The 25,775-nt window shown below is 41.8% G+C and overlaps 1 protein-coding gene across 11 annotated transcripts in view; it reads right to left on the bottom strand.

The window, feature by feature from the left end:
* Positions 1–207: 207 nt before the first annotated feature.
* Positions 208–25,775, bottom strand: part of tead3b (TEA domain family member 3 b) — a 34,474-nt gene continuing 8,906 nt past the window's right edge. For 2 of the 11 annotated variants that reach the window (XM_080000577.1, XM_080000574.1), the window contains exons 2-15: positions 22,201–22,444; positions 15,041–15,105; positions 14,577–14,639; positions 14,376–14,438; positions 12,344–12,355; positions 10,321–10,449; positions 10,000–10,043; positions 9,363–9,419; positions 8,785–8,849; positions 8,513–8,649; positions 4,547–4,720; positions 3,934–4,077; positions 3,444–3,596; positions 208–2,725 (exon numbers count right to left, since the gene is read on the bottom strand). In XM_080000577.1, coding sequence (XP_079856703.1) covers positions 2,612–2,725; positions 3,444–3,596; positions 3,934–4,077; positions 4,547–4,720; positions 8,513–8,649; positions 8,785–8,849; positions 9,363–9,419; positions 10,000–10,043; positions 10,321–10,449; positions 12,344–12,355; positions 14,376–14,438; positions 14,577–14,639; positions 15,041–15,105; positions 22,201–22,324 — 1,344 coding nt within the window. In that variant the 5' untranslated portion in view covers positions 22,325–22,444 and the 3' untranslated portion in view covers positions 208–2,611. Of the gene's footprint in view, positions 2,726–3,443; positions 3,597–3,933; positions 4,078–4,546; positions 4,721–8,512; positions 8,650–8,784; positions 8,850–9,362; positions 9,420–9,999; positions 10,044–10,320; positions 10,450–12,343; positions 12,356–14,375; positions 14,439–14,576; positions 14,640–15,040; positions 15,106–22,200; positions 22,445–25,775 lie in introns of those variants that run through there. The other 9 variants (XM_080000579.1, XM_080000578.1, XM_080000581.1 and 6 more) reach the window with 9 other exon arrangements.

Genomic DNA, 25,775 nt, shown 5'->3' with positions numbered 1-25,775 from the left:
CAACATATTCAACATATGCACCCACTGCCATTCATTTGAGGGCTATGTACCTCCGCTTGGGAACCCCTGGCGTATAGGCGTACAGTATTAAGGACATGGCTGAGAAAGATGCAATGTATCGCTCGCTTCAATGTGCCAACTCCAGCTCTCTGTCAAAAGATACAGCACAAGGGGTTGTGGGGACGTAATGAAGAAAAGCCAACAGCGTGGAGAAAACAATTTTAAAAACACATTTATTATGTAGTCTGGGGCAAATGGCCCCAAAGGCACCATGCGTCTTTGATTGTTAGATACATTTGTTTGATTACATATTACAATCCCTATTTAGAAGATAACAGAAAATATAAAATTGCAATGCACAATCGTAACCAAGACAACAGTAAACCACCTTTTAACCAAAATACCTACCCACACCATTCTGAGTATGATACATTAGATATCTCATTATTCATTATCAATATCAACACAATCACACGTTATTTTCAGTGAAGCATATGGCATACACTGAAAGTCAAAAAAAAAACAAAAAAACAAAAAAAATAAAACAGAGTCAGAACAAAACATATTAATTATGATAATGGTAAAAAAAAAAAAAAAAATTCTGTATAAAAGAAAAATGAGAAAACTGCTAGAGGAGGGTTATTGTGTTTCGCTTCTGACATTCAAAGCTGGATGCAGTTTATGAACAGTACGGTTATGATACATGGTTCCAGCCATACGGACTAGAGAGACTCACAGGATGGCATGTGGGGGGTAGTTAGTCCGCCCCCTTTACATCCTTACCCATCCATTTTTACCTGTTGCTTGTATTGGCGGAGAAAACACCCAAACGGTGGACAAGTTAAACTTCTCTCTAGTCCGTACAAATGAACCGTTTATTGTGATATATTGTGAAAACTAGATAACAGTATAGCGTCTGGTTTGTGTGAAGTTATATCCTCCAGTGAATAAATCCCACAGCGAGCCAGACAGTGCACTATCACTTGTCTAGTGAGACCCATGGGATGGTTGTTGTCTTTATACTTGGCTGTCTTTTGACACTTTAAGCATCTCTATTGCGATGGTAAAATGATCAATAAATCACCACGAACCTGCCCTGCCCTCCCACCATTTGTTTCCAAGCCCTATATAAATAACAATCAATGGTCACACTCGGCGGCACAGAGACGATAGCTCTTGTTCCAGACAACTTGTATTTAATTTGTCTGTGTTGGACACAATTTCATTGACGATACATGCATTTATTATTTTTATTTTTTTTACCCATCATAAAAGTCCATGTGCAGAACTGGAAGGAACCGCACACGTGGCTTCAACACCTGGACACCTTTAATTTATTTTTTATTTTTTTAAACACTGATGACTTTTCTCCTTTTTTTAATTTTTTTTTTTTCAGATTGAGCAAATATGGTCTCTGTGCCAAGTTTAAGTTAATCACAAAATATGAACATAAAGTCCCCAAAATACTCCTATCATGTAACACATATTCCTTTAGCATCCGTTGACTCACAGTACATAAACAATTAATCTTAATTAGGCTACATAATTCAAGACAGAAAATAAGCACTGATGTTGTTTAACCTCTTCTTGATCGTAATAAGTGCACCAATGCGCACATCTCAGAACTTGGAAGGAAAAAAAAAAACAAAAAAAAAAAACAACAACAAAAAAAAAAAGTGGGAATCCGATAACAACGGGATCGCCCCCATTTATAGGTGAGGCAAGCAATGGTACGAGGCTTTCAAATTTTTCGAGAAATCTGTTAGATATTGTCCAACATGATTATCTACGGTGTGTAACAAAGCGCGGCGAGGCAAAGGCTACGCGGGCGTGGTAACACAATCAATCTTCGCACTGTACATTTGGACTGTATAAACTCCAACAGCTTACATGAAAACAAATAAAGTAATTACTCCGTCCCGCCCCTCTCTTTGTGCCCCAGTTAAGAAGTACGCCTCGGAGACCTGCCGCAGATCCGTGAGAGCGATGCATAGTCGTGTCGTGGTTCTTACTCAAAATGTACTTCTCTGGCTTCTTTCTGCTTGTTTTTAAAAAAGAGGTAGTAATAACAACGCAATCCAAAGCGGCAGGCAATGATAAAAATCTTTGGAGAAAAGGCACTTATCGTCCTGACTGTCTTACGGTTCTGTACTTCCTCTTCCGTGTTACTATTCCTCGCTCTTTGTCCTCTCGCAAATGTCACACAGTGTTCTTATTGCTTCGCGTCTTCCGCCGAATACTATAATAGTCTTTACAAACCTGAACACGTTCTCATTCCCTCAACGAAAACATTTTAAAAGACCCATCTCATGTCCTTGCAACAGCGATACTTCATCTAGTGTGTCTCAATACATTGAAAGTAGTTGATTATTTGAAAATTCTTCAAAGTCCGTTGCTGTCGGCCGAGAAGCGGTTCTTTTTTTTTTTTTTTTTTCCCGCCAACCTACGAGGTTCTTTTTTCGAAGAATAAAATAGCGTCAAAAATTTTTTTTTTCTTTTCTTTTTGTCCAGTCTAACATTGTCTGAATGTCCTTTCCTGGATAATTGAGTATTCTGAAGAGAGATTGTGTCACGCATTGGCAGCCTCTTCCCAAACCTCCCTGAAGGGCTGTTAGTCTTTTACGAGTCTGTAGACGTGATACTGGGCTCCGTGTTCACTCGTGGAAACCTCAAAAACAAACGCTATACAAAGCAAGGTCTCCTGGGTGTCGCGGTTTGTCACCACCTAGCGGAGAGAGGAAACACACCGTCAAAAACATGTCGTGGAGAATACCTGTTGGAGGATAGGTTTCGGCATTTTTCAACCCTGTTAAAATGCTGATTCCCATCATTTATAACCACTCGTTGCACAACCTTGCTGAGCAAGGTGTTATCGAGAAACTCTCTGCTGCAGATCCTCACAGTGCTTGAAGGCAGTCGAGAAAGAAAACCTTAAATCTCCTTTTCCGAAAAACTGGAAACTCACATGATAGCCGCACGTGTCCGAGTGTATTTTTTTAACGGAAGTATCACATTTAATTTTGAACTTCTTTTTTATCAATTGCCGCAGTACATCCAGAACCAGAGCGTGACGTTGGCTAAAGTTGGTTGCCAGTAGGAAGCGATGCAACTTCCTGTTTCTAGTCTCTTATGATAGCACGTTGGACCCTTTTCCGGTATAACTTATAAAGACTGTCCGACTATAACGTGAGTTCCAGCATGTTTTTTAAAAGGCTTAAACGTTGGCCCCGATGTACTGCCTCTAAGCACAGTGAGAAGCTGCAGCTGAGTGGTGAGTTTCTCGATGGTAAAGCTTTCAGCGTGGTTGTGCGATGAACAGTTATAAATGGCGGGGAAACAACATTTGAATCATGCCTGGCTTGGCGAAAACGGCGAAACCTATCCTTTAAGTTGGTTTTGAAAATGAATAATCTGGTGAACCAACATAATTAACCCCACTTTACCTGTAGGATAGTGAAGTTTTCAAGAACACTGTTCATCATGTACTTTTCAGGCAAGTGTTTCAGTTTGTGGATGAAGTTGATCATGTACTCGCACATGGGGGAGCGATGGATCCTGTACACACACTTTCCTCCTTCCATCCGGGCATACTCTGTCTGTAAGGCGTAAAATAACAAAACACGCACAACACTATTACTATCACTCCTGTTATATCCAACATATTACCGCAAAGCTGACCTGAACGGAAAAAGATAAAAAAGTAAATAACAACGACAATATGGCACCGACAAATAATAAGTATTACTAGAGAATATACAACCACAATTTAAAATGTTACGCTAATGAAACAATAATTTAAGTAGAATAATTGTATGAATTAAACTGCATTGACATCTTAATAGAGCGGGGCTTTGCACCCTGAGTATGGGCACGATGCTCAGTTCACGATATGAATAGGAAAAAAAAAAACATTCGGGGTGAAACAAACCTTACCTCTACTTTTTCGACCACCTGTTTGCCAAAGGAGCAGACTTTGGTGGAAACGGTGATGGTCATGTTCTCGGCGCTGCTGTACTGGCTGCTGACGCCGTAGAAGGATCCGGGCCCGTCCTGCATTCCGCTGCTGTTCAGGTCAGCCTGTGCGGGGAACACGCTGAGTTAGAATCCACACTGTTTGGTGGAGGCTTTCGGCGGAGGTGGACGGCCCCCACTAAAATGGCCCAAACTAGAGGTCGTGTATTATCCGCTGCTTCTGCTCGTAAAACAGACAGGGAATGGAATGCGGCACGCGGTTCCTGATTTTGGAGACAAAGCCAAGATGTGTGGATATAGAGATGAGTTTTGCCGATGTCCTTCGACTTCCCGTCGGCAGCACGTCTGCAAATCTCACTGATGCAACTGTTGAAGCACCCGACATGACCACACACGAGTACGTCTAGTCGACCTTTACAAGATAAAGAGATGTATGCAGTAGCAGTAAGTATGTGTTCCACGTGGACTGAGCGATGCGCTGCTCCAACCACACAAATCCAATGTTAAGTCAGTCATTCTGAGTCATTGTTGACAGACAACGCGTGAGTAGTGCGGGGCCGATGCCGAAACCCACCCAAAATTTGACGAGGAAGAATGCGTTCTGAGGGCCCTTCTCGTAAAGTTCTTTGAGGCCGCCCTTCTTTTCGGGGAACTTGTCGTAGATCTGCCGAATGTCCACGGCCTCGAGGAGGGGGTCGCTGTAGGAGGGGTTGGTCTGCCCGATGTGGACGAACAAGTGTTTGCTGTACTGCAGTGGGGAGAGAGGGAGAGAGAGAGAGAGAGCGAGGGAGAGGCAAGATAAGATGGAGGCCCTCTGCTGGATAGCACGCATCTGCAGAACTGTAATACTGTTTTTACACAAAGGCGATTGGCACCTTTCCCAATGGTGGGAGAAATGCCTTTCTTTTTCTTTTTTTTTTCTGGTGTGTCACCTTCAACGAACACGTGTTTCCAGTGTGATTGGGAAGAAAAAAGTAGAGGATACAACAATTTATACAAACAATGACATACAACTGTAAAACTTGGAAAGAAAAGTATTTGGAGCCGTTCAAAAGAATCAGATCGTTCATGAACGACCCAACGACCCAGTAGAAGTAGCGTGGAGTATCCACACCCGCGCTCCGGCCGGTACGCGCACCGGCTCGTATATTTGAAATACCTTAAACTTTTTGTCTCCTGTTTTATTCCTGCATGCACATTTTTTTAACTTCCTTTTTGATAGGTGCTACATAAATAGCACTCAGTGACTCACACAATAGATGTCTTACACAATTGTACATTTTTTTAACACTTTTTGTATTAATTTACTCAGTAGACGACAACAGATGTTCCCCAAACCAAAGTCTGTGTCCAAAATGTGAAAAAAATGTTAAACAATAAAATAATGTCTTCATATGCTGTGGTGTGGGGATGGTGTGGTTTGAGCAGCAGCTCAAGCCACACCTGTGTGGGGCCCAGGCTCAGAGTGGCCGTATGCCTGTTGCAGACCTGCCAACCTTGGGAAAATATTTTGAGGACCACCATAGTGTAACAGAGTCTCTGTGGTGTTTGAGTTACTGCAGCTAAATGACTCCATCAGTTATTCACACTGTAGCCGTCTAGTAACAAGGATAATCACACCGTATTCCAAATACTACGACTAACTATATACAGTATAGTAATTTATCTCATTTGAATATACCCCTTGAAATGCATCATCTTGTAAAGTTACTGAACATGTTTACCAACTACAGACGCACCGATTGACATTTTCTTGCCGATTCCTTTTTTTAGATTTCTGACCTGAAGTCTGACCTGCAGATTCTGATTTCCGAACTTCTGTACCTCAATGACAAATACATCCCATGATCTGATCACGCTCACGTGATAGGACAGCTGCACATAGGGACTACCGCTGCAATTTTCAGTTCCCACAAAAGTGAGATTGCTGATTTGACATTGTGTGTTTACTATTGTTCATTATTCATTACAGAACAATAACAGAACATGAAACTGTCAGAGTTCCAATAAAATCAAATATAACATGAAACTGTCACAGAGTTCCAATACAATAAAATATAAAATGGAACGGTCACTGAGTTCTAGTAAAATAGAATATGAGACGCTCACCAAGGTTTAGTACAATTCAACCTGTAACTCTCACTGAGTTTTAGTAGGACACAACATATAACTGACATGGAAATGTCCAGTTCAAACTTCAAATGTAAGTCTTTCACTTTTAAGTGCAAATATGCATTTATATTATATTGATATGGTCCTTGCCATAACAAATCAAATTGCAATTATTACAAAAAGTTAAGAAATACAATAAAAATGGCAGACTCTTCTCAATCTCGTTCACTGGTTCATGAATTAAACCAACTGAGTCAAATCGAACGACTCGTTTTACTGAGTGACTCGTCAGGAACCGAGTCTCAAAAAAAGAGTCCAAACCATTCTTCACGATCGGAGCTCCACTGTGACAGCAGTAGATAAGCATTCTGCACTATCTTGGGATATTGTCAGGCGATAGATAAAAAATTGATCTAATCTTATTAATTTACCTCCAAACAACCGACATTTCCTTTTGCTCTTTTTTGAACGTCAACTACGCAACTACGCTACATTACGTTGGTTCAGGTTTGAGTATCGGAGCATTTTTACCAGTACAGTACGTGAGCGCATAATCTGATAATATATCTGACAGTCCTGACCGATCAAGCTGAAAATCGGCCAATTGCAGTCACCGGCCGATCGGTCGGTGCATCTCAAGTTTTGTATGTTAACGTTACGGTCACATTTTTGTGCTTGATTATTACTCCCCCGTTTCCCATGTTACCTCAGCAGTGCAGCGTCAGTGGATAATAAAGAACCACTGTGTATCAGCAGATGGTGACTGAGAGGAGAGGGAGGGAGGGAGGGATGACAGACCCACAGGTCGTAGCATCTGGTCCAATCCCAGGGACTGTAGTTTAAATACCCAATAAATGGACTGTATTGTTTTGTATCGATTTATTGTTTGTTTACTGTAATTCAATTACAATAACACACACACAAACACACACACACACACACACACACACACACACACACACACACACACACACACACACACACACACACACACACACACACACACACACACACACACACACACACACACACACACACTGAATATAGATATATATATTTTGTTGTTGTTGTGGCGTAGTTTCAGCTGGCATTTCGTACCTGTATAATTTGACTAAGAATTGCATGATTGGTACACAAAATGCGTGCAGGTTGGCAGGTCTGCTGTTGCTCATTAGATCAATCAACCAGCAACTGGTAAAACCCCCATCCCCCTCATCATGACATGTCGTACATCTGCTCCGGGCTTGTTCCACATTGCCCACTCGCCTGTGTGTCAGAGGGCCCTGAAAACCCCACTGGGGTGGTGTGTGGCAGGCGAAACGGAGATATATATATATATATAGATATATATATAGATTAGGGATGCAACGGTTCAGTGAGCTCACGTTTCAGTAAGTGCTGTATCACGCTTTTGGGGCCACAGTAACGGTATGGTTTCGGTATCTTTATATTTAATTTTTTTTTGTAAAGATTTAAAGAGTTAAAAGGTGTAAAAAAAATGTTTTATAGCAGTCTGCCACAAATAACTACTGTAATGCTCTGTGTGTATGACTGTGGGGGGAGGGGAGACAGGGGTTAAAGTTCATTGGTGGGTTGTTATAATTAGTATAAATTAATCTGATTTGAGGTGAGGTGTCCAGGATAGTGGATAATACAAATATTAATTATCATTTTGTATTTAAAACAAATTTAAAACCAGTACTATAGTTAGTTATTTTAGTGTAGAACAAGTATAAACAGTATTTTTCACACTTAAATAATAATAGTAAAATAACTTATTGAAATAAAACCTCACAGTCAGACCAGTGCGTGTGTGTCTTTGCTTTGTGAACCTGATGTGAAAGTGGGTGTGCTCCTTTTCAGCCAGGGCACCTCCCGGCGAGGGAGGAGCATAAGCTATCTCCTACACAGAGGGGGAAATATTGTCCGGTGGCAGGAGACGCCAGCTTAAACAAACAACGTGACGTAAAACTGTAAAACTTGACAAAAAAAGTAAGGGCTCATCATCCAGCAAGACTCGTTTCCTTAATTCCTACCAAAGGGCCGTTCAAAAGAATTGGATGGTTTCCTTTTTCTATTCAAAAGGTTGGGTAGCTGGGCGCAGTTGAAACAAAAAACAAAAAGCAGTAACTGCAAGCCATGCCGCTGCGCCAATGCGTCCAGTGGACTTCTACTGTGATTTTCTTTTTATATCCATTCGAGTAACCTTGAAATAAATAATAGATGAGAAATATTTGTTTATTTACAATTTCAATGAAATTGCAAATTCAATGATCAAATTAACCGAATTAATTAGCAAATTAATTATCAATATTAACTTAGAGGAGACCAATGGACCACATAAAGCCCTTTCCCCTGTCTTATCTGTACAATAACGCGTAACAAAATCGGATGATTTGTCATTTATGTAACTTTAATCTTCACTCACGTTGTCTGGATCCCGCTGGACCTCCATGAACGCTGAGTACTCCAGCATCCGCAGCTTGGAGGAGGCGATGGTCCGGTCCTGCCACACGGGCACCGCTGTGGCAGCCGGCGGAGGAGGGGGCGCCAGGGGCTCGTAATCTGGGCAAGATACACGTGATACACACAAGCAATATTATCAGCTTGTTGCCATAGCCAGTCAACGATAAACAGTGGGTAAAGTTCAAAGTAAAATGTACATGAAATATAATAAAAATTACAGGAGAAATGACTCACTTGATATGGGTGGTGGTACAGGGCCTGCTAGGTTTGGGTATGGGGACTGTGCAAAAGGCTTGATACTGGAACAAATGGTAAATGAGACAATGGCATAACATTACATTTGCTCTTTACATCAAATTTTGTGAAGTGTGACAGAAGAAATGCAAATTCTAACACAGTGAACTAGAATAGGCCCCTTCATGCGGCTTGCCTTTCATTTGGATATAAACAAGTTTTAAATAGTCATTCTGAAAAAGTTATTTTCTTGGCATGGGCACATTGCTGCACCAGCTAGGCGTAAGTCCACCTCTGCGTTGTTAATTATGAATATGATGCAAAAAAAAAAAGGCATCGGCAAATACACATTATACGAAAATATTTTAAATGTACTACTTCCTTGAAATTTCTGTGACGTCAAGGCTGTTTAAAAGGAAGCATCTCTTACATTGCACACCTACGTTCAGTCATTACTTATTGGTTTATGTCCAATTGAATTCCAAGCATGTTTCACAGCCTGGTGGTGGTTTACAGTAGTGCAGGAAACAAACAGTAGAGCGTCGAAGCAGTGCAGTGTTGCCTTGCGAGGAACTTACGCATGGCTGGTGCGACCAAGCCCAAGATTCCTTCCCGGGTTGAGCTCTAGAACCAGCCTGATGTGCAAAAATGTGATCCGTTAAACATGCCAGTGGCTTCCAGTACTCCCCACTAGCCGAAAAAATGATCTTGTGTCTCTGTTCTTACCGTTCTCCCTCACTCATATTGACTCAGTAATCATTTCATTGACCCTCCCCTCTCCCATTTTCACTCAGTGTTGATTCTACACCAGATGAACTGGTACTTAACACCTGAATTTTACCACAGTCACCTAGTGTTGGGGTGCACGATGCCCCTTTATTTAGACTGTAATACAGTGATTGATTAACAATCCAATTGAATCTAACTTTTGCAAAACAGTATATACTTAGACCTTTAGTTTGGGGCCAATAGGTTATAGAATATAGATTGCCATATAATCCCCATATAATCCCCCCTCATGTGTCAATTGGTTAAGATGTTTTTCTTCAGGATCTGAATCTATCTGTATTAGACATGGGTCTTGGTATCTGATTCTTGTGTCAAGGATATTATGATAAGCCGATATGCCAGTATTCTATTTTATCATTTGTATGATACCAGTATCCGTATCAGTGCATCCGTAACCAAGTGGCAGTAATAGCGGGAATTACTTACTCCTGAGATGGTCCAGGCTGTCCTGGGATTGGTGCAGGCCAGAACTACGGAGCATAAAATCACATTAATATTGGGTTTATTGTTTGATTATTGTTTATATTTTAGGAACATAATATTGATACTATTGATTCATTGTAATATTGATTCAATATGATTGGTGCTATTTACCAGCTATCATAATTAGGCCTTCATATCTAGTCCTACTAAATTATATCTCCTTATGAATGCAATTGGGAAATAGATAAGTGAAATTGTGAGATTCCAAATGATGTGGAAAAAAACCATGCGAGTACTGTCGAGGCGTTTTGTCAAGTGTCTCACCCTAGCCTGCGGGGGGTAGTGCCCAGTTGGAAGTGGTGGAAGTTGGTTCTTGATCAGGCTCGGGGAGACAATCTGTGCCGATGACAGCGCCGCCATGTTCTGCAGGGCCTTGTCCTTAGAGGCTTGATCCTGCAGGTCAGGGCCGAAAAATGAGGAAGGCGACGGCGAGACACGACGAGACACAAGGACCTAAATTACTGAGCGGAGCAAGCCTTGACTCTAATGGCATCCTTGTCATTAAGATTCTACTAGATTATTACTAATTATTATCAGTATTTATTCTCATTAACAGTAAAATAAATAAAAAATGAATGAGGACATTGATGTGAGTATGGTTAAAAAGAAATGATAGAATAATGTTCATAATGTGCATAATATTAATAATGTATAATATTGTGCACATTCTGTAATAATAATATGTATGTGACGAATAAACCTCTTGAACCTTGAATCTCATGTTTCATAAAAACATTGTAGGGTACACATGAATGATACTGTACATTAGTAATGCTGCTAAGGCCAACAAAAAAAGGCTGAACAAAAGCAGAAAAAAAAAAAAAGTAATGCAAACTTCTACAAAGTCAGTTGAACAGAAGAAAGCAAAGAAAACTATAGAAACTAACCCTTAAGTAAGCAGCCCTAGCCCAGCTTTATTAGTATGTTGGTCAAGATGAGACGAGGTAAAGCAGACATTCTCAACCTTATGCTTGCGACCCTATGTGGGGTCGCTTGATCGGCACAAAGGGTCACGGCACGTTTCTAAGACGGATATGTTCGTTGATATATTTTTAAATATAAATTTAGTTTGATAGGAAATTATTTCAACATAATCAATTTGGAGCTCCATCCATGCCCTACCATGTAATAAACATCGCCAAAGCGGTAAAACAAATTCACATGAAATTGTTTCCTAATATGAAATCTGGAATATTTTGACCAGTAATGCACTCAAAATGTCAGTTTTGAAAGTAATGAATACGAGGAAGAAAGGAAGAGTTTGCAGATTGCTGTTGTCGTGAGAATTTCGGGACCTAAGAATAGGATCGTGGTCCAAAGAAAAAAAAGGTTGAGAACCCCTGAAGGAAAGGTCAGTGACATTGAGATCCCCAGCGTGAGGGGAAACCTGCATCACAGTGGATCTGTGCACAAAGGAGCAAGTTTCCTGATCATGAAGACGACACAGAGTGAACAGCGAAAAAGTCGCACGGCAAGGAGCATTTAAGAAGGGAAGTGAGCATCAAACAAGCTCCATTACAAAATGCACAGTTTTGTTTTTCTTGCACACGATACAAATGTTTTTTTTTTTAATTTGAACGCTACGAAAACAAAAAAAAATTGTCGTCGTTTAAATTTCCTCTGGTCTCTGAGGCCAGACACAGATCACTCTCAGTTAGTGCCGTCTCAATTATTAGTCGCCTGATTGTAATCATTTTGCTAATCCATAATCATATACATTTTCATTCAAACGTCACAGGAATTTTAAGCTAATGTGACGATGCCACAAATAGATTATGAATTACCATCAGTACCCAAAATATTATGTTCCAATTTTCAATGCCAATAATGGTTCTTCATCATAAGGTGGATGTGTATTATTGGACAATTAAAGGCTGATACTATTATAGTGGCATAAAATGAATACGAAAGAATGTAATAAATAGCAATTATTTGTATGACAATTAATAACTAAAATGGCATCATTGTCACAGGAACTAGTTAAGAGACGCCTTAATAAATAAAAAAGCAATGTCTTGAAAGCGGCACCCCAAAACGAAGAGCAACACCCTGTGCAAGTAACAACTCAGACGGTGTCCGAGGCTGAAGGGAGTACGCTACATCACGTAAAAGGCGCAGCCACAGTGGGTTTAAAAGCAAAAATGTTTGGTAACTATTGCTTAATGGGAAACAGCAGCGGTGTGGTGGAGTGCCATGCCAGCACGGGGCATTAGCAGGGGACAAAACACTGGCGGCGCCAAGCAAACGGGAGGTTGGAAGCGTATTGCAGCGAGTCAAATTCACTTACCAAATTCATCGCCTGAATCGGAAGAGAGAGAAACCATTAGTACTGGACAGCTTTTATCGACGTGTTTAGATCAACTGAGAATTTTTTTAATCACATGAAAGTTTTCCGTCCATCCAGTTTCAGTGTCCTTGAACGCTTGTCTGATTGTGAAATGATGGACTGGTGACACTGGTTCATTTAAAAAATTCCAAATAAATTCGAACACACCATAAATAATGGTTTGGCCACGGTCTCGGCCACGAAACGCTCAATTGCTATCGAACTGGGTTCTAATATATTGTAAAATTACTTTTGCCACTATGTGATTTCCAATATTGTGGTTCAGAGCCCTTTTGATATTTGATGTTTTTTGCAAAGGCAAAAAAACAACATTTTATATGCACAAAATACTGCAATAATAATTATAATAATTAGAACAAATATAAAATTGTCATCCAATACTACAGGGTTGCACTTAGTTTTTCTTTATTTTTAGGGGCATCATTTGATTCAGCATCCTTATAGGATTTTTATCCTCGTTAACGTCAGCATATTATATTATATACAAAAATATTATTTCGATTTTGAATTCTGAATATTCACATAATCAGTAGTCAGCAGTAGTATCAGTTGTCTCAGTAACAGTTACTACACTTTTCATGGTCAAAGAAATTACACGTACTGTATATGGATGCAGTCAATCCAGGAACCAAGCTTTTTGCTACAGGATTATCTAGCTACTGATCTATGTTTAAATGTTTAACTCAAGTAAGGAATGGACAACCACAGAACGGTCTGAAAATGAGTGCAAAAATAATTGTGCTATTAAAAGATTTGCTAGAGACATATTCCTGCATGCCACATTATAAACATGTTTCTGCTGGAGGAACATAAGGTATACATTCTTTTTTATGGAAAAAATAAAAAATAAAAATAAAATAAATAAATAAATCTCTCTGATATGATACATGACTGTTTATAGAAGTTATTGTTTCTCCTATTGTTAGCCTCTCAAACAGAAGAGAAGAAAAAAATGATACGATACAAATGTTATGATATAAATCATACACCACAGCGTAACGCCATGAATGGATATTCCATGACAATGCCTATCTGCTATATATGTATACTGAATACTCAAGTGACTTTTAAAGGACAATGCCAGTGTTTTTTCACCTGAGCCTTATTCTTCGATGCATGTTCTCGAACAACAATTGATGCCATTCGGGTTTACTCCCAATGATTGAGAAATAAAGCTCAGGCAAAAAAAAACACAAAAAAGACAAAAACTGTTTTCCTTTAAATGATTGTAAATTTACATTGTGAGAATAGAACACACAAGATTTAAAAGGAGGTCACTGGGAACAAAGGCACTGTACTGGTAAGTGTGGTTATAAGCAGTTCAAATGATGAAAATAAATAAGATACCACTTTTTGCAGAAGTAACTACACAGGGTTTTAGTTCATATTACAGAAGGTATTAAAAAAAAAAAAAAACATTTCCTACATGATAGGAACTAAAATGTCAAAAGTAGAGAGAAGTTAGGAAAGAGAGAAAGTCACAGAAAAGTTCACAGGGAAAAGTATGACCTGCACAGAAGACAGATACAGAGCTGGAGCAAGGGCGACATGCACCGTAGATCGCTCGTCACGACAACGTTCCACGAGGCTTCACAAATCGGCAGCGCGCTGTTCTATTGTTGAATGATGCGAGTCTGTCACGGTTAATCTAACATCTGAATAGAGATCATTTAAAACATGAAATATTTTCCTATTCACTTTTTGTGCATGCATGATACAGAAGCAGGATTAAAAAGTTTTTGTTTTTTTTAAGCGTTTGTTTTTTTTGTTTGTTTTTTTTCCAGAGAGAGAGAAAGAGCGAGATACGTCTTGTTTAAATCAAAGCTGCATCTTGATCCTCGTCCTAAACTAACGAAAAAGCCGCTCTGGGACCGCTCTTGCTTTCAACGGAGGACTGACGTGCAAAAATTAACCGGTTAGTGCAAAAGCCAAGCCTTTACCAGCCACGCCCAGCCCGCAGTGAAGCGCATACCTTTAGCTTTGACTGGATCTCGCGAGATTTTCTCCGGGCGAGAACCTGCAAATGGCTAGAAACCTGCAAAGAAGAATAGCCAGGAGGAGGGAAGAGTAAAGGGGACAGAGAGAGAGAGAGAAAGGAGGGAGGAGAGAGAAGCCGTAACCAAGGAGGAAAGAGACCGTCAGTGCGGCCAGGCGGCCGTTTGGCAGCACCTACCTTGATACCCGCCTGGTATTCTCGAACCTTCTTCCGTGCTAACACCTGTATGTGACTAGACACCTAAAGGGGTGTGAGACAGGCTTTGAGTATGAACGCAGCACGCACTCATGCGAGTGTACACACACACACACACACACACACACACAAAGCTACTATAATGCATACAGTACTAGAAGCAATGCAATCTATATAATGCATGCTCGAATTTACCTATATTGGGATCAAATACATTGATAGCATCTATAGAACATCCAAAACACCTCTAATAACTTTTGACTATGTGCATGCATTATATATTGCGATAATGAAATATGCATTTAAACAACAACAAATAAATAAAATAAATGAAATAAATGAAATAAATGAAATAAATGAAATAAATGAAATAAATGAAATAAATAAATGTATACATGCAATATGCAATGTGCAAGTATTTGTTAGTGAAGCCATTTTATGTTTACCTGTTTTCGTGTTCTGGTTTTTCCTGTCCGCAGCTTTATGTACCTCGCTATCAATTCATTGCGTCCTGCAATAAAATGGAGGAGAACGTCATTATTATTTTTCTGTCTCTTGTTAAAATGATCTAAAGCCACTTATGGAAATATAAGATATCGTCAGATCATGTGCTTGCACTACCACACCATGGCCAGCAGGCGGCACACTCCCCTTAGCTCTCAAAGGGTGGATCTGTTCAGCGAACTACACTGTGACCTTTCACTGGGGTTCTCCGGGCAAATTCAGGTGACTGTCACGGGTCAAAGGTCGTCATTACACCAAAAACCTGATTCCAAACCAGCATCCTCCATTTTAATCATTGAGGGGTGGAAAATAAATGTACTCCTGATTTTCCCATTTCACACCTCTTTACAGTCTGCGCACATGAATGTGCAGCGTAATTACAGGGTGCTCAGAAAACAAGACCGTGTTTTTCATGACATAACATCTACACTCGAAATTCTGCACAAACAGGTCGGACGGAGAACTGCCGTCTGTTCTGAGCTTTTCAGGTGCTCTCCGTGTCCGTCTAACCGGGTCTTCGAGAAAACTGCCTCCCCAGCGAAATGCGGCTCAGATCAAGCAGAACCAGATCTGCTTTTGTGGAGAAATGTGGAGAAAGAAAAATATTTGTAAGAAGCGTAGCGTGTTGTCTCGGACGGGGGGAAAAAAAAAGGAAAAAAACAAAAAAAAACAAAAAGAAAATCTTTTTGGACTTCCATTCTCTGCCAACTCATGCTCACTGGATTTCTGCGGCCGCAGATTTGGAGGATGGGGGATGGGGTGATTATTATGAAGAGTGACCCTCAACTCTCCTAAAGTGGAGAACAGGAGCATACATAAACCTCTCATGATGCAGACAGACACACACTCATGAGGTTATGAGACCGGGGTATTCGGACGGGGCAGCAGCTTTCTAGACATGATGACAAGAACAAACCCCCCCCAGTCCTGCTCTCTCACACACTCTCGCTCCTCAGCCCTTGGCCCGCTTAAAGCCTCTGTTAGTGCAATTACCATAAAAGTACTGCAGGCCATCTCGAGCCGGCTCGCAGTGCCCCGCACACTCCCAGGCCCGGCGAGCCGAGCACAGCACAGCAGAACTATCTGATACCACGCCAGCCCCTCCCCCCCTCTCCTCTGGGCCAAGGATGGACACGCCCGCTCCAGCGCCTCCGCATTCCTCGCATTCCTCTTAGCCTGTCACATCTGTGCTAGCCAGTCTGATTGGCCTGGGCCTGCGAACACAGCCGGTGCCTGGGCGGACACACACAGTAACACTAACACAGGCGTACACGGACACACACACAAACACACACACACACACACACACACACACACACACACATACACACACACACACACACACACACACACACACACCCACACGTACGCACACACACATGCACGTATACACTTCCAGCTCTGGGATCAGCAGAGGTTAGAGCTGGAGCGAGGGCGTTTGGGTTGGGGCGCGGAGGGTGCGCTGGGCTCCAGTTGGTGGGGAAGAGGGCAGCTGATGCTGTAACTCTTGGAGGAGACACAAAGCCATAACTGTCTTTGCCAACAACTGCCACCTGGCAGTGGCGCGGTCTCCCTTCCCAAAACAACACCACTGTGTGACCCTGGGCCCAACGGACGGCAGCACCTGCTGCTGACCATCCCCAGCAGAGGGGAAAGAAGGAAAAAAAAAAAAAAAACACACACACACAAAAAAAAGCAAAAAAAAACAACAATGCAATCCAAGCCCGAACCCCCGGCCCAACTGCCATCCTCAATCTCCTCAACTTGAGTGATCATAAAGGGAAATATGAACATCTTTCTAACTATGGAGTTGTGGTATGTACTCACTGTATAATGTTTTAAAGTTCATCCTTTCTTCATTGATAGTAGCATATGTATAGCTTATGTGATTTTGGCAGTTTCTTGAACATAAAAGTCTCTCAGCAGACACATTAGGAATCACCAAAATTACGACAAAAAAGGGAATCATCAGAGCAAATGAATAAAATAATTGATTTGGAATAATTGGAGGATCAACTTCAAAAAATAAATCTTTTGTGGTCTTCCCCACTTAATATGTCCACCTTGATCTCTCAGTTTCAAGTCGAGAACACGAAAGAAATACACAGTAGGTTTAATGAATTGAAGTAACACACACACGCACGCACGCAGGGGCACGCGCACACACAGTGATATTGTGCGCGCGGCGTGGTGACACTATTGAGAGGCTATTACACAAACAACGGCTCTATGAATAGCGTGAGCGGGAGATTCTGTTTCACGGTGCACAAGCCGCACGGCTCGGACCCGCCGGGACCTGACGGAGGGACGGGGGTCAGCCGCCAGCGCGACTCGCGGCTTCCGCATTCAGGTGGTGAAGAGGTTTGGTTTAATCACAGCACGGGAACATGACAGGTGCCTGCGAGTGTTTGTGTGTGTGTGTGTGTGTGTCTGTGCGTGTGTGTGTATGTTTCAACCTTTCGAATACACACAAATACACAAAACCGTATTGAATACCTAAATTTTTTTCCCTGTCCCTCAATTTCCCCTCTTGATTTTTTTCTCTCGCTTCCTTCTCTCACCGTCTTTTCATCTCCCTCGCTCCCTCTCTCTACCTCCTTACCCTCCTTTTGTGTCTCTTTCACTCCGTGTTTGATTGCTCAACACCCACACGGCGCAGTTCTTATCCCTGCAGGCTGACTTTGCCGGTCTTAACCTCTTCCGTGCCAGGACACGCCTATCTTTCTTCTTTTCTCTCTCCCTCTTTTACTACATGTCGGCTGGAATTTTCCACTTCCACGCTCGGTAGCGAGCAAAACGCAATCCCTGCCCACCCCCCTTCCTCCTTTCCTCTCCTCTCCCCTCTCTCCCAATCTCCCCTTTCCTCCTATGCCGTCCTCCCTCCGTTCTCCTCCTCCCCTTCTTCTCATAACATTGAGGTAATCCTAAATTGCTAACATGCTGCCCAGCCATGACTGAAAGCATTCCTTACATCTCTGTGAGGGGGCTGACAGGGAAGCACCGGTCCTGCTCAGTCATCAGCGCAGGCCGCTCTGTCAAATCCCCAAATCAACGATTGTACATTAACCACTCGGTCCTACTACCAACTCCCACCGCCTTGCACTCTGTTCATTTCTAACGTTCACGTCACCTTTGGGTAGCTTGGCCAGAAAGGGACTTTCAGAATTTTACAGGAGAGCAAAAACTAACTTTTGATGAATTGGCAATATTGCAGCAACAATAAATAAATGCAGCATGCACATAAATGCAGTTTTATTATAACTGCATTTATGAAACACTTATACTTCTTTATAGTTTAAGTGTCGATTTTCATTTTTTAAAATAACAGATGCAATGCACCGTGCTCAGCGTACTCACACCTATTTTGCACCAAAACTCAATACCACATGTTTTCAATCTTTATTTGAAAAAAAATAAAAATATATATACAGTGACCTTGTCTTGTTAACCATTTGATCATCAAGAGCTTTCAAATGACATATTGAACACATATTCCCTTTTGCACCACGCCCTCGCTTTGCATTCCTCAATTAGACTTTTTTTGTTTTTATCCAGTGTGCACCGCAGCGGTGACACCTGTTGAGCTGAGACAGACAGTGGTAAAGCTGGAGGCTCGGCACGCCTCTTGCAGTCCAGGTGACTACAGGTGAACATTTCAGCAGCAGAGCCCAAACGCAGAACAAGACGGACCACATTTTTTTGGGGACACGTACTACTTATGTCTCTTATACAATATATTTGCAGCCAAACTAGACAGTGAATGGTAGCAGCTATTCACCCACTTCCATGGTGTTCCTAGTTCCAGGTATTTGTCTTTAGGAGTACCTTTGATTTTTTTAAATCTGAGATCAGATAAGAAAGAAAATATCAATTAAACGGTTTCACTGGATGGTTAGGTTTTTGGCAATCTCTGCAAAGAAAGGGCTAACTGTAATCATGATGTGTTTTTTTATTCTGGAGAACAGAGTAGATTTTACACTTAGAGGTGTAAAATCAAAAACATTTAAAGTAATATCTGCCATGAATTTTCATCCTAGATCTGCAAAACATTAAGTAAATAAATAAATAGTCATGCCATCAAGTTTGGCATTAAGGCATGTGATTGCGTAGCATTTCCCTGGACTGAACTTTTTAACCTACCCTCACATGTTAATGAACAGCAACGCTTGGGATGTCTGGGCAGTTCTGTGCCGTACAGTACATTCATGCACAGACATAACCGGGCTACAGCAGTGGAAATTTGCACAGGTTTCCCACCGCAGGAAAAAAAAAAAAAAAGAAAAAATCCTGGCAGGAAAACCTGGAATTCCCAATGGGAGTGATGACTGGCCTGGTTTTTGAGGCCACTGGGAGTTTGAGACTGCAAGGTAGACAGTATTACATACACAGCACAATCGTTAAAATTCCCCCAGCCTCACGTCAGGGTTGCTTTTAGACGTCTTAGCTCACTGCCTTTTGCGACGGCTTCTTCTGGGCCATGCCGACGCTCTGGCAGAGGAGCGCCTCCACATGACTTAGTGTAAATGGAGAGGGTGTTTACCGTTCTCAAAAAAAAAAAAGGAGGCACTCATCATGACCTCCAACAGGGGTCCTGACAGTTTGCTGCTAAGGGGACAGATAACTTGCCTCTTTGTTGACATTCTCATGACAAATATATTGAGCTTGGGTCTCAACACTCTCCTGTTAAGCCGTTAGGAGAGTTATTTAGGACAATTCATTACAATTGCCTGCAATACGTTAATCTAGGGGCAAATAAACAATATCCAAATTAAAAGGATGTTGTCAACTCATTATCCTTCCCTTTACAGACGGCATTTGGCTTGTCGCTGAATCAAGATGTATATGTACCATTTTAGTTATTTTAGGTCATTTTAGGCATTGTATGTTTCATTCAAATAGGTCATCACATTGGAGAAAGTTTTCATTAGTGCTGCAGACTAGTCCACCTTTTCCGTAACTTCTCCAGCTTCGCCACCTCTTTTTGCAAGGACATAACTCGACTCTCTGGTGTATTGTATTGAAGGTGATAATGTCATAATAATACCATGATAATATAATTTTCCATATGTAATATACAATATATATACAGTATATGCTGTATGCCATGAAACTGATCGTAAACTAAAACCCAGCATCAAGCATTTGGGATTGCCAATGGTCTTATTTTCTAATGGCTGTTGTGATATAGATGGAAAAATGATCTGTAACTGATGGGCAAATGGTGGAAAAATCCTCATAGTGTCTTTAAGAAACGCGTGGAATGCCAGCCTGAGAACAGAATCCGCAACAGCGCCTGAGTCATGTCATGTATGCGGTTTGTCCGCGAACATCTGAATCTCTGGGAGACTGAGAGATTTCATCTGAAGTGATTCATCCCGGAAGAATCCTGCCACGGGGGACCAAGGTCACCCACGCAAAGAGCAGTATAATAACTGACACTGATTCTCCTAAAAGACACAATTTGTCGGAAACTTTGATCGTTGATGCTTGATGGGTTATGGTTCCATTGAAACAGGAACCAATTTAAGTTTATGAGACACGGACAATAATTAAAGGGCAGGGAAGCCGTACTAGGCACGGCTTGGGGGAGTCGGATTGCAGTAGTGAAAATAACATCATTTCTGAAACCATAGAGGAGTTTTGCGGGGGGCGGGGGCGGGGGAGAGGGAACGCGAAATGGAGGAAATGTACCCGAACATGATTAAAAAAAACGAATAAAATAAAATAAAAAAACTACTGTCAATCAACGGTTTGGATTACTCTCAACCTCTACATTGAATCCATCCTAATTTAAACCTGCTATTATGGGGTTTGCTTTTTTTTTTCCCTCACCAATTTATATGCGAGAGAAGGAACAAAATAATTTAATACAAATGCCTCCCATGTCCAACACCTGGATGCTTGTGATGAAAACACTTGCCAACTCATCCAGCTGGATGCAGGGTTTCAGGACATTAAGTGCTCAACACCTGCAAGTTAATGAACGCACTGCAGGAAATAGTGCGGAAATTCAAAGAGCCTATGGATAGTTAAAACTATTGACAGAACGATTTTATGTTTTTTTTTTGTTTCCCAGGGCTCGAGTCAAGCTGTGCTAATTATTGATAATTCAACTGAGTCATCGGGCATCAAAGGTAACACTTTATTTTTCAGGAACTTGGCTCTGTAACCTTGGGGCGAAACTCAGAATAGGCAAAAGGGCACTAAATGTTTTGTGATGAAAACCAAGAGCAGGTTTTGTGACTTCCTTTGACAAGACTTTCAGGAAATAAGAGTGAGGAGCAGAAGAGGCCTGAGAAGAGGCAGATTTAGAGAGTAGGCCAAGGGTTAGGAATGTGAGTTTTCCAGGGTTTCCTCAGATGAAGGTGGATTGGGTTGAGGCAAATGATCTATTTGTCTAAATCCTTATGTCCCAATATGGCTATCACACCATTATTGGCTTAAAGTGGCATAGAACAAACAAACAAAAAAGACAATTAAATGATTTGTATGACAACCGACAACTAATATTGAATGAGCGTGACTGCCCTGTTCACCACAAAATAAACAAATTAAACACAAAATAATTATATATTTGCTATTACAGAGGTTTCGGGGGATGCAAAAACCTCTTAGAGGATTGTCCCACAGGCCACAGATCGTAGACCCCTGACGTGGGAGGTAAAGAGGTCGGAGTCAAAGCAGTCAGGAGAGCAGGCAGGTGTAAATCAAGCCGAAAGGAGGAAGATGCTCTGAGGCTCGAGCTTTGGGAGCGCGGAGTGGTATGACTGGAAGCACCAGCCCCTGGGTCAGAGCACGACAGGTACAGACCTGTTCAGAGCAGTTCTCTGGGGGAAGGAAACACGGCAGCCTCCGTGGCTCAGTGTGCAAGTGGTAGGGGAAAGTACTTTTCTTTTCGGGGGTACAGCATGCTCATTGTGCAACCAAAAATAGTAAATGAAAAAGATTGTGCATTATGTTGCGTGAGAAAGATAGAAAAGAGAGGGGAGATTTTTTATTTTTTTTTGCCTTTTCTTTACAGCAACACAAATATCCTCGTGTATGATCGTCTAAATAACACCCAGCTTCCAGGTTCTTCGGTGCCGTCGTCCGGCGCACTCACCGTACATCTTGCCCTCGTCCGACAGGATGATTTTCCTCCTGCCGCAGGGCGGATAGATGGCGAGCGCCTCCTGAAAGCTCTGCTCGATATCAGGACTCCACACCCCCTCCGCGTCCCCGTCCATAGCCTTGTCCAGCTCATCATTGTCCAGCCCGCCCTCCGGGCTACTGGCGGCACTCCACTCGTTGGACGCAATGGTGGCGGCTCCCCCTGGGCCCGTCCCCGAGCCCGACTATCGCAGGATCTGTGGGGAAGCCACGGGTGAGAGGAGAAAAAAACGGTGAATTGTTTTATTTATTTTTTTCAAATCACAATTCCAATCACGACAATGATAGCCCTAGTCTCAAACTGATACGATCGGTTCGAGGTCCACCGTGTGAAACTGAGTTGGAAATTTGGATCAATATTTCTGGCTCAGTTGGGGAGTTAAGACATTGAGCATGTTTGTTCACCATGATTGGATTGACCCTCTACTTTGGCCCGAGGAAAACCCCTTGTCAACAAATCTGAACAACAAATCCTATTTTATTGCTGCCCATAGGGAAGGTGCCTTTTTTAAAACGGTGCTTCCATGAGGAGGTCAGACCTCTGGGATCAACACTACACTGCACCTGGAGCTGGGAGGAATTTACTGTCTTTCTCGAGGATGTTTCAGCGGGAGGTATGCCTGGTAGTACCATAATTTACGACCTTATTCCTTATCAGGAGGCCTCCGCATTAAATCACTGGAAGAGCCACGCGCGGTGGACGATGCAGGTGGCTTTTTATTTTCATATCACACCTTTATCACCATTCACACAGTATATTTACAGGAGTTACACTCTAATATCCAGTATAAGTATGGTCTCCCTGAAAATGTTTCTGTATTATTTTTCTTTTCGATGACCGTGACACAGAAATAGAAATGTGTAGCTCCAAAATCTGGATATATGGAAATACCATATATCTATGAGGTTCCCTTTTGGCTTTGTTGAAAATTGCAATTTTCCTTTTGCCAATCATTAAATTTGTATGAATAAACAATACTAACCGTAATTATTGCTATAATTTCCCGGATTTTTATGTCTCTGAAATGGCCAAATTAAATCAAGATATTCCATAAAATGAAGTTTAAAGACCTCACTAATCAGCACTAGCCTCAAAGAATTCTTGTGGTTTGGAAACTGTGTCCCGATGTGGTTTACTTATGGCTGACTGCAAGCAGAGATCTTAAGTATTTTTCAGGCTGCCTTTTCAGCATTGTATTGTTTCTGAAATGGAAGTCTATGAGGTAGCTATCCTCCCAGGATGCGTACGTTTTAACATTTGCATTTTTGCAGATGTGGACAGAAAAGTGCATATTGGATAAATATAGAGAGCAACCAAATTGATGGTTCTTGGGGTAAGCTAAAGTACTCAAAAGTACAAACAGCTTTTGAAGTAAAACAAGGTTTTTCAAGTTTCATAAGGCAGCGGTTTTCAACTTTAAAACACAATTCAACTTTTACTTCTCCCATGGATTTATTGCACACTACAAGCATGACAATAAGCTTAATTAATATGCCACTCCAAAGCACAAATAAAATCATCAATTCCCATTGTATAATAAATTATAAGGTATCAATCACAGAGCATCAAAGGCAACATGAACTGCCGTCAATACCTGCTAAATTTGGTTTGTGGAAGTCAATTAATTCAAATAACAGTTTGACAAATATGCTCCAGTTAAAAAGCCAATTTTAGTTGAGAGGGTATTGGTTATGGTTCACCCTTCACACTTTGAGGGCCCTCGGGGGCCAGGGTCATGGCATTAAAGCTCACCATTGAAACTAAGGACTTATCAGCGGATCAAGTGATCCATCTCAGGCCTAACGAACCAGCACGGAACCAGACAGTCTCAACAAAAACACTGCGGAGAGGACTAGCATTTACATTACATACACACAATGTGCCTGTGACAGACAGACAGATGCAGAGATGGAGAGACAAAGATTGAGATAGGAGATAGCTTTATTGATCCACAAAGGGAACTCTGTTGGAAAAATCAACTAGTGCGTGATCCTGTATAGATAATATAGCTTAAAGTCACTCCAAAGAATTATAAGCGAGACATTACATTGTACTAGGCAGTATTTATAGTAGGGACTGAGAGACTGAGGGAGATAGACAGCGAGAGGCCCTGTGAAACTTTAGCGGGGTACCCATTCGTCCCCTTCTTGTCGATTCCCAGCAACGCTTTTTTTTTAAATGCCAATGAGAGCAACAAGGTAAAGTGTCAAAATTATTTTTAAGGCAGTCCCCAGTATTTCATTACCTAACGCGGGCAGTATTTAATTACTGACTCCATAGGCGGTTGCCTGACAAATGCCAAGGGGGCCAATTCAGCAATGGTAGCACAGTATGTGATAAAAGGGAGGTCACTCCATTGTTTTTCCAAATTACCGCTGAAAGAAAAACAAGCTAATCTGTGTACCATGCGCCTGAAAATGTTTCTTTTTCTGTCGCAACACGACGATCTGACGACCTCGATCAGGCTCTGAGTGCACATAAGCGTGTGTTTAAGTGGGGTGCTGTGAAAGAGTGGCTCTCCGCGGAGAGAAGGGCTTGAATTCCAGACATGTCCTTATTAAGAAAGGGCTGTGAGCGCTCACTGTTTCTCCTCCTGCCTCCCTTGTGTCAACCCAACACCCCCCCTCCACCCCTCCACAGCTCCACCACTCCACCCCTCTGCCCGAGCACTCTGAGCGCCTCTTCCCAAATAAGGGCAGGAGACCAGGAGATGCATCTATGGGAGGGGGGTGGGTGCTGGGTGGGAGAGTGGAGGGAAAGGGGGTGTGTGTTTGTGGGGTGGGGGGGGGTCGGCGTGGGATGTGGGGTGGTTGGGGGTGGTGGGATAGTGGTTAGGGGTGGGGGTGGGGGCGGATTGTCCAATTTAGGCGTCCACTTCGGGCCGGGGTCTGAAAAACAGTGGGATTGTTCCTACTGGAATGCAACATCAGCAGTGAACAGACCCAGCCACACTCCCGCTATACACTCAGGATTTGGACTAAAGGGAGGGCATTGTCGGTCAGTATCAGCCATTATGCTCTGGCTGGTTTCAATACATCCTCTGGTTGGATCATAGGACTTATGTCAGAGGAATAGCGGATTCACCGAAAATTTGTTGAATTGTTTGAATTGTTTCTGTATTGTATTGATTCTGAACCACAGAGATTGAAATAAAATAAAAAAATATATAAAAATGGACAACCTTCAATATATAAATACACATCAGCTGTTTCTGGAACACCTATAATGCCTTTGAGCCGAGTTTAGACGAGAAACAACAGCACGACATAGTCGTTTAAGGCCAGCACTAAAAATAACAAATCGAGCGGAGCACGACAAACACACTCTGACACATCCTTCCCCTTGACAATAAGCATGCACTTATTGATTATGCACAAATACATGCAAATTCACAACAACGATTGGGAAAAACACTCCTAAGCACGCCGTGCATGAGTCTGTCTGAAAGACTCTCACGTGAATGATGCCTTTATGCAGTTGCAAGATTACACATTTGGTCCCTTGATTAAATAACATGGTGTGCTCAC

Source organism: Zeus faber, assembly GCF_960531495.2.
Source record: "Zeus faber genome assembly, chromosome: 5".
Lineage (NCBI taxonomy): Eukaryota > Metazoa > Chordata > Actinopteri > Zeiformes > Zeidae > Zeus > Zeus faber.
This window is presented reverse-complemented; position numbering and strand designations above follow the sequence as displayed.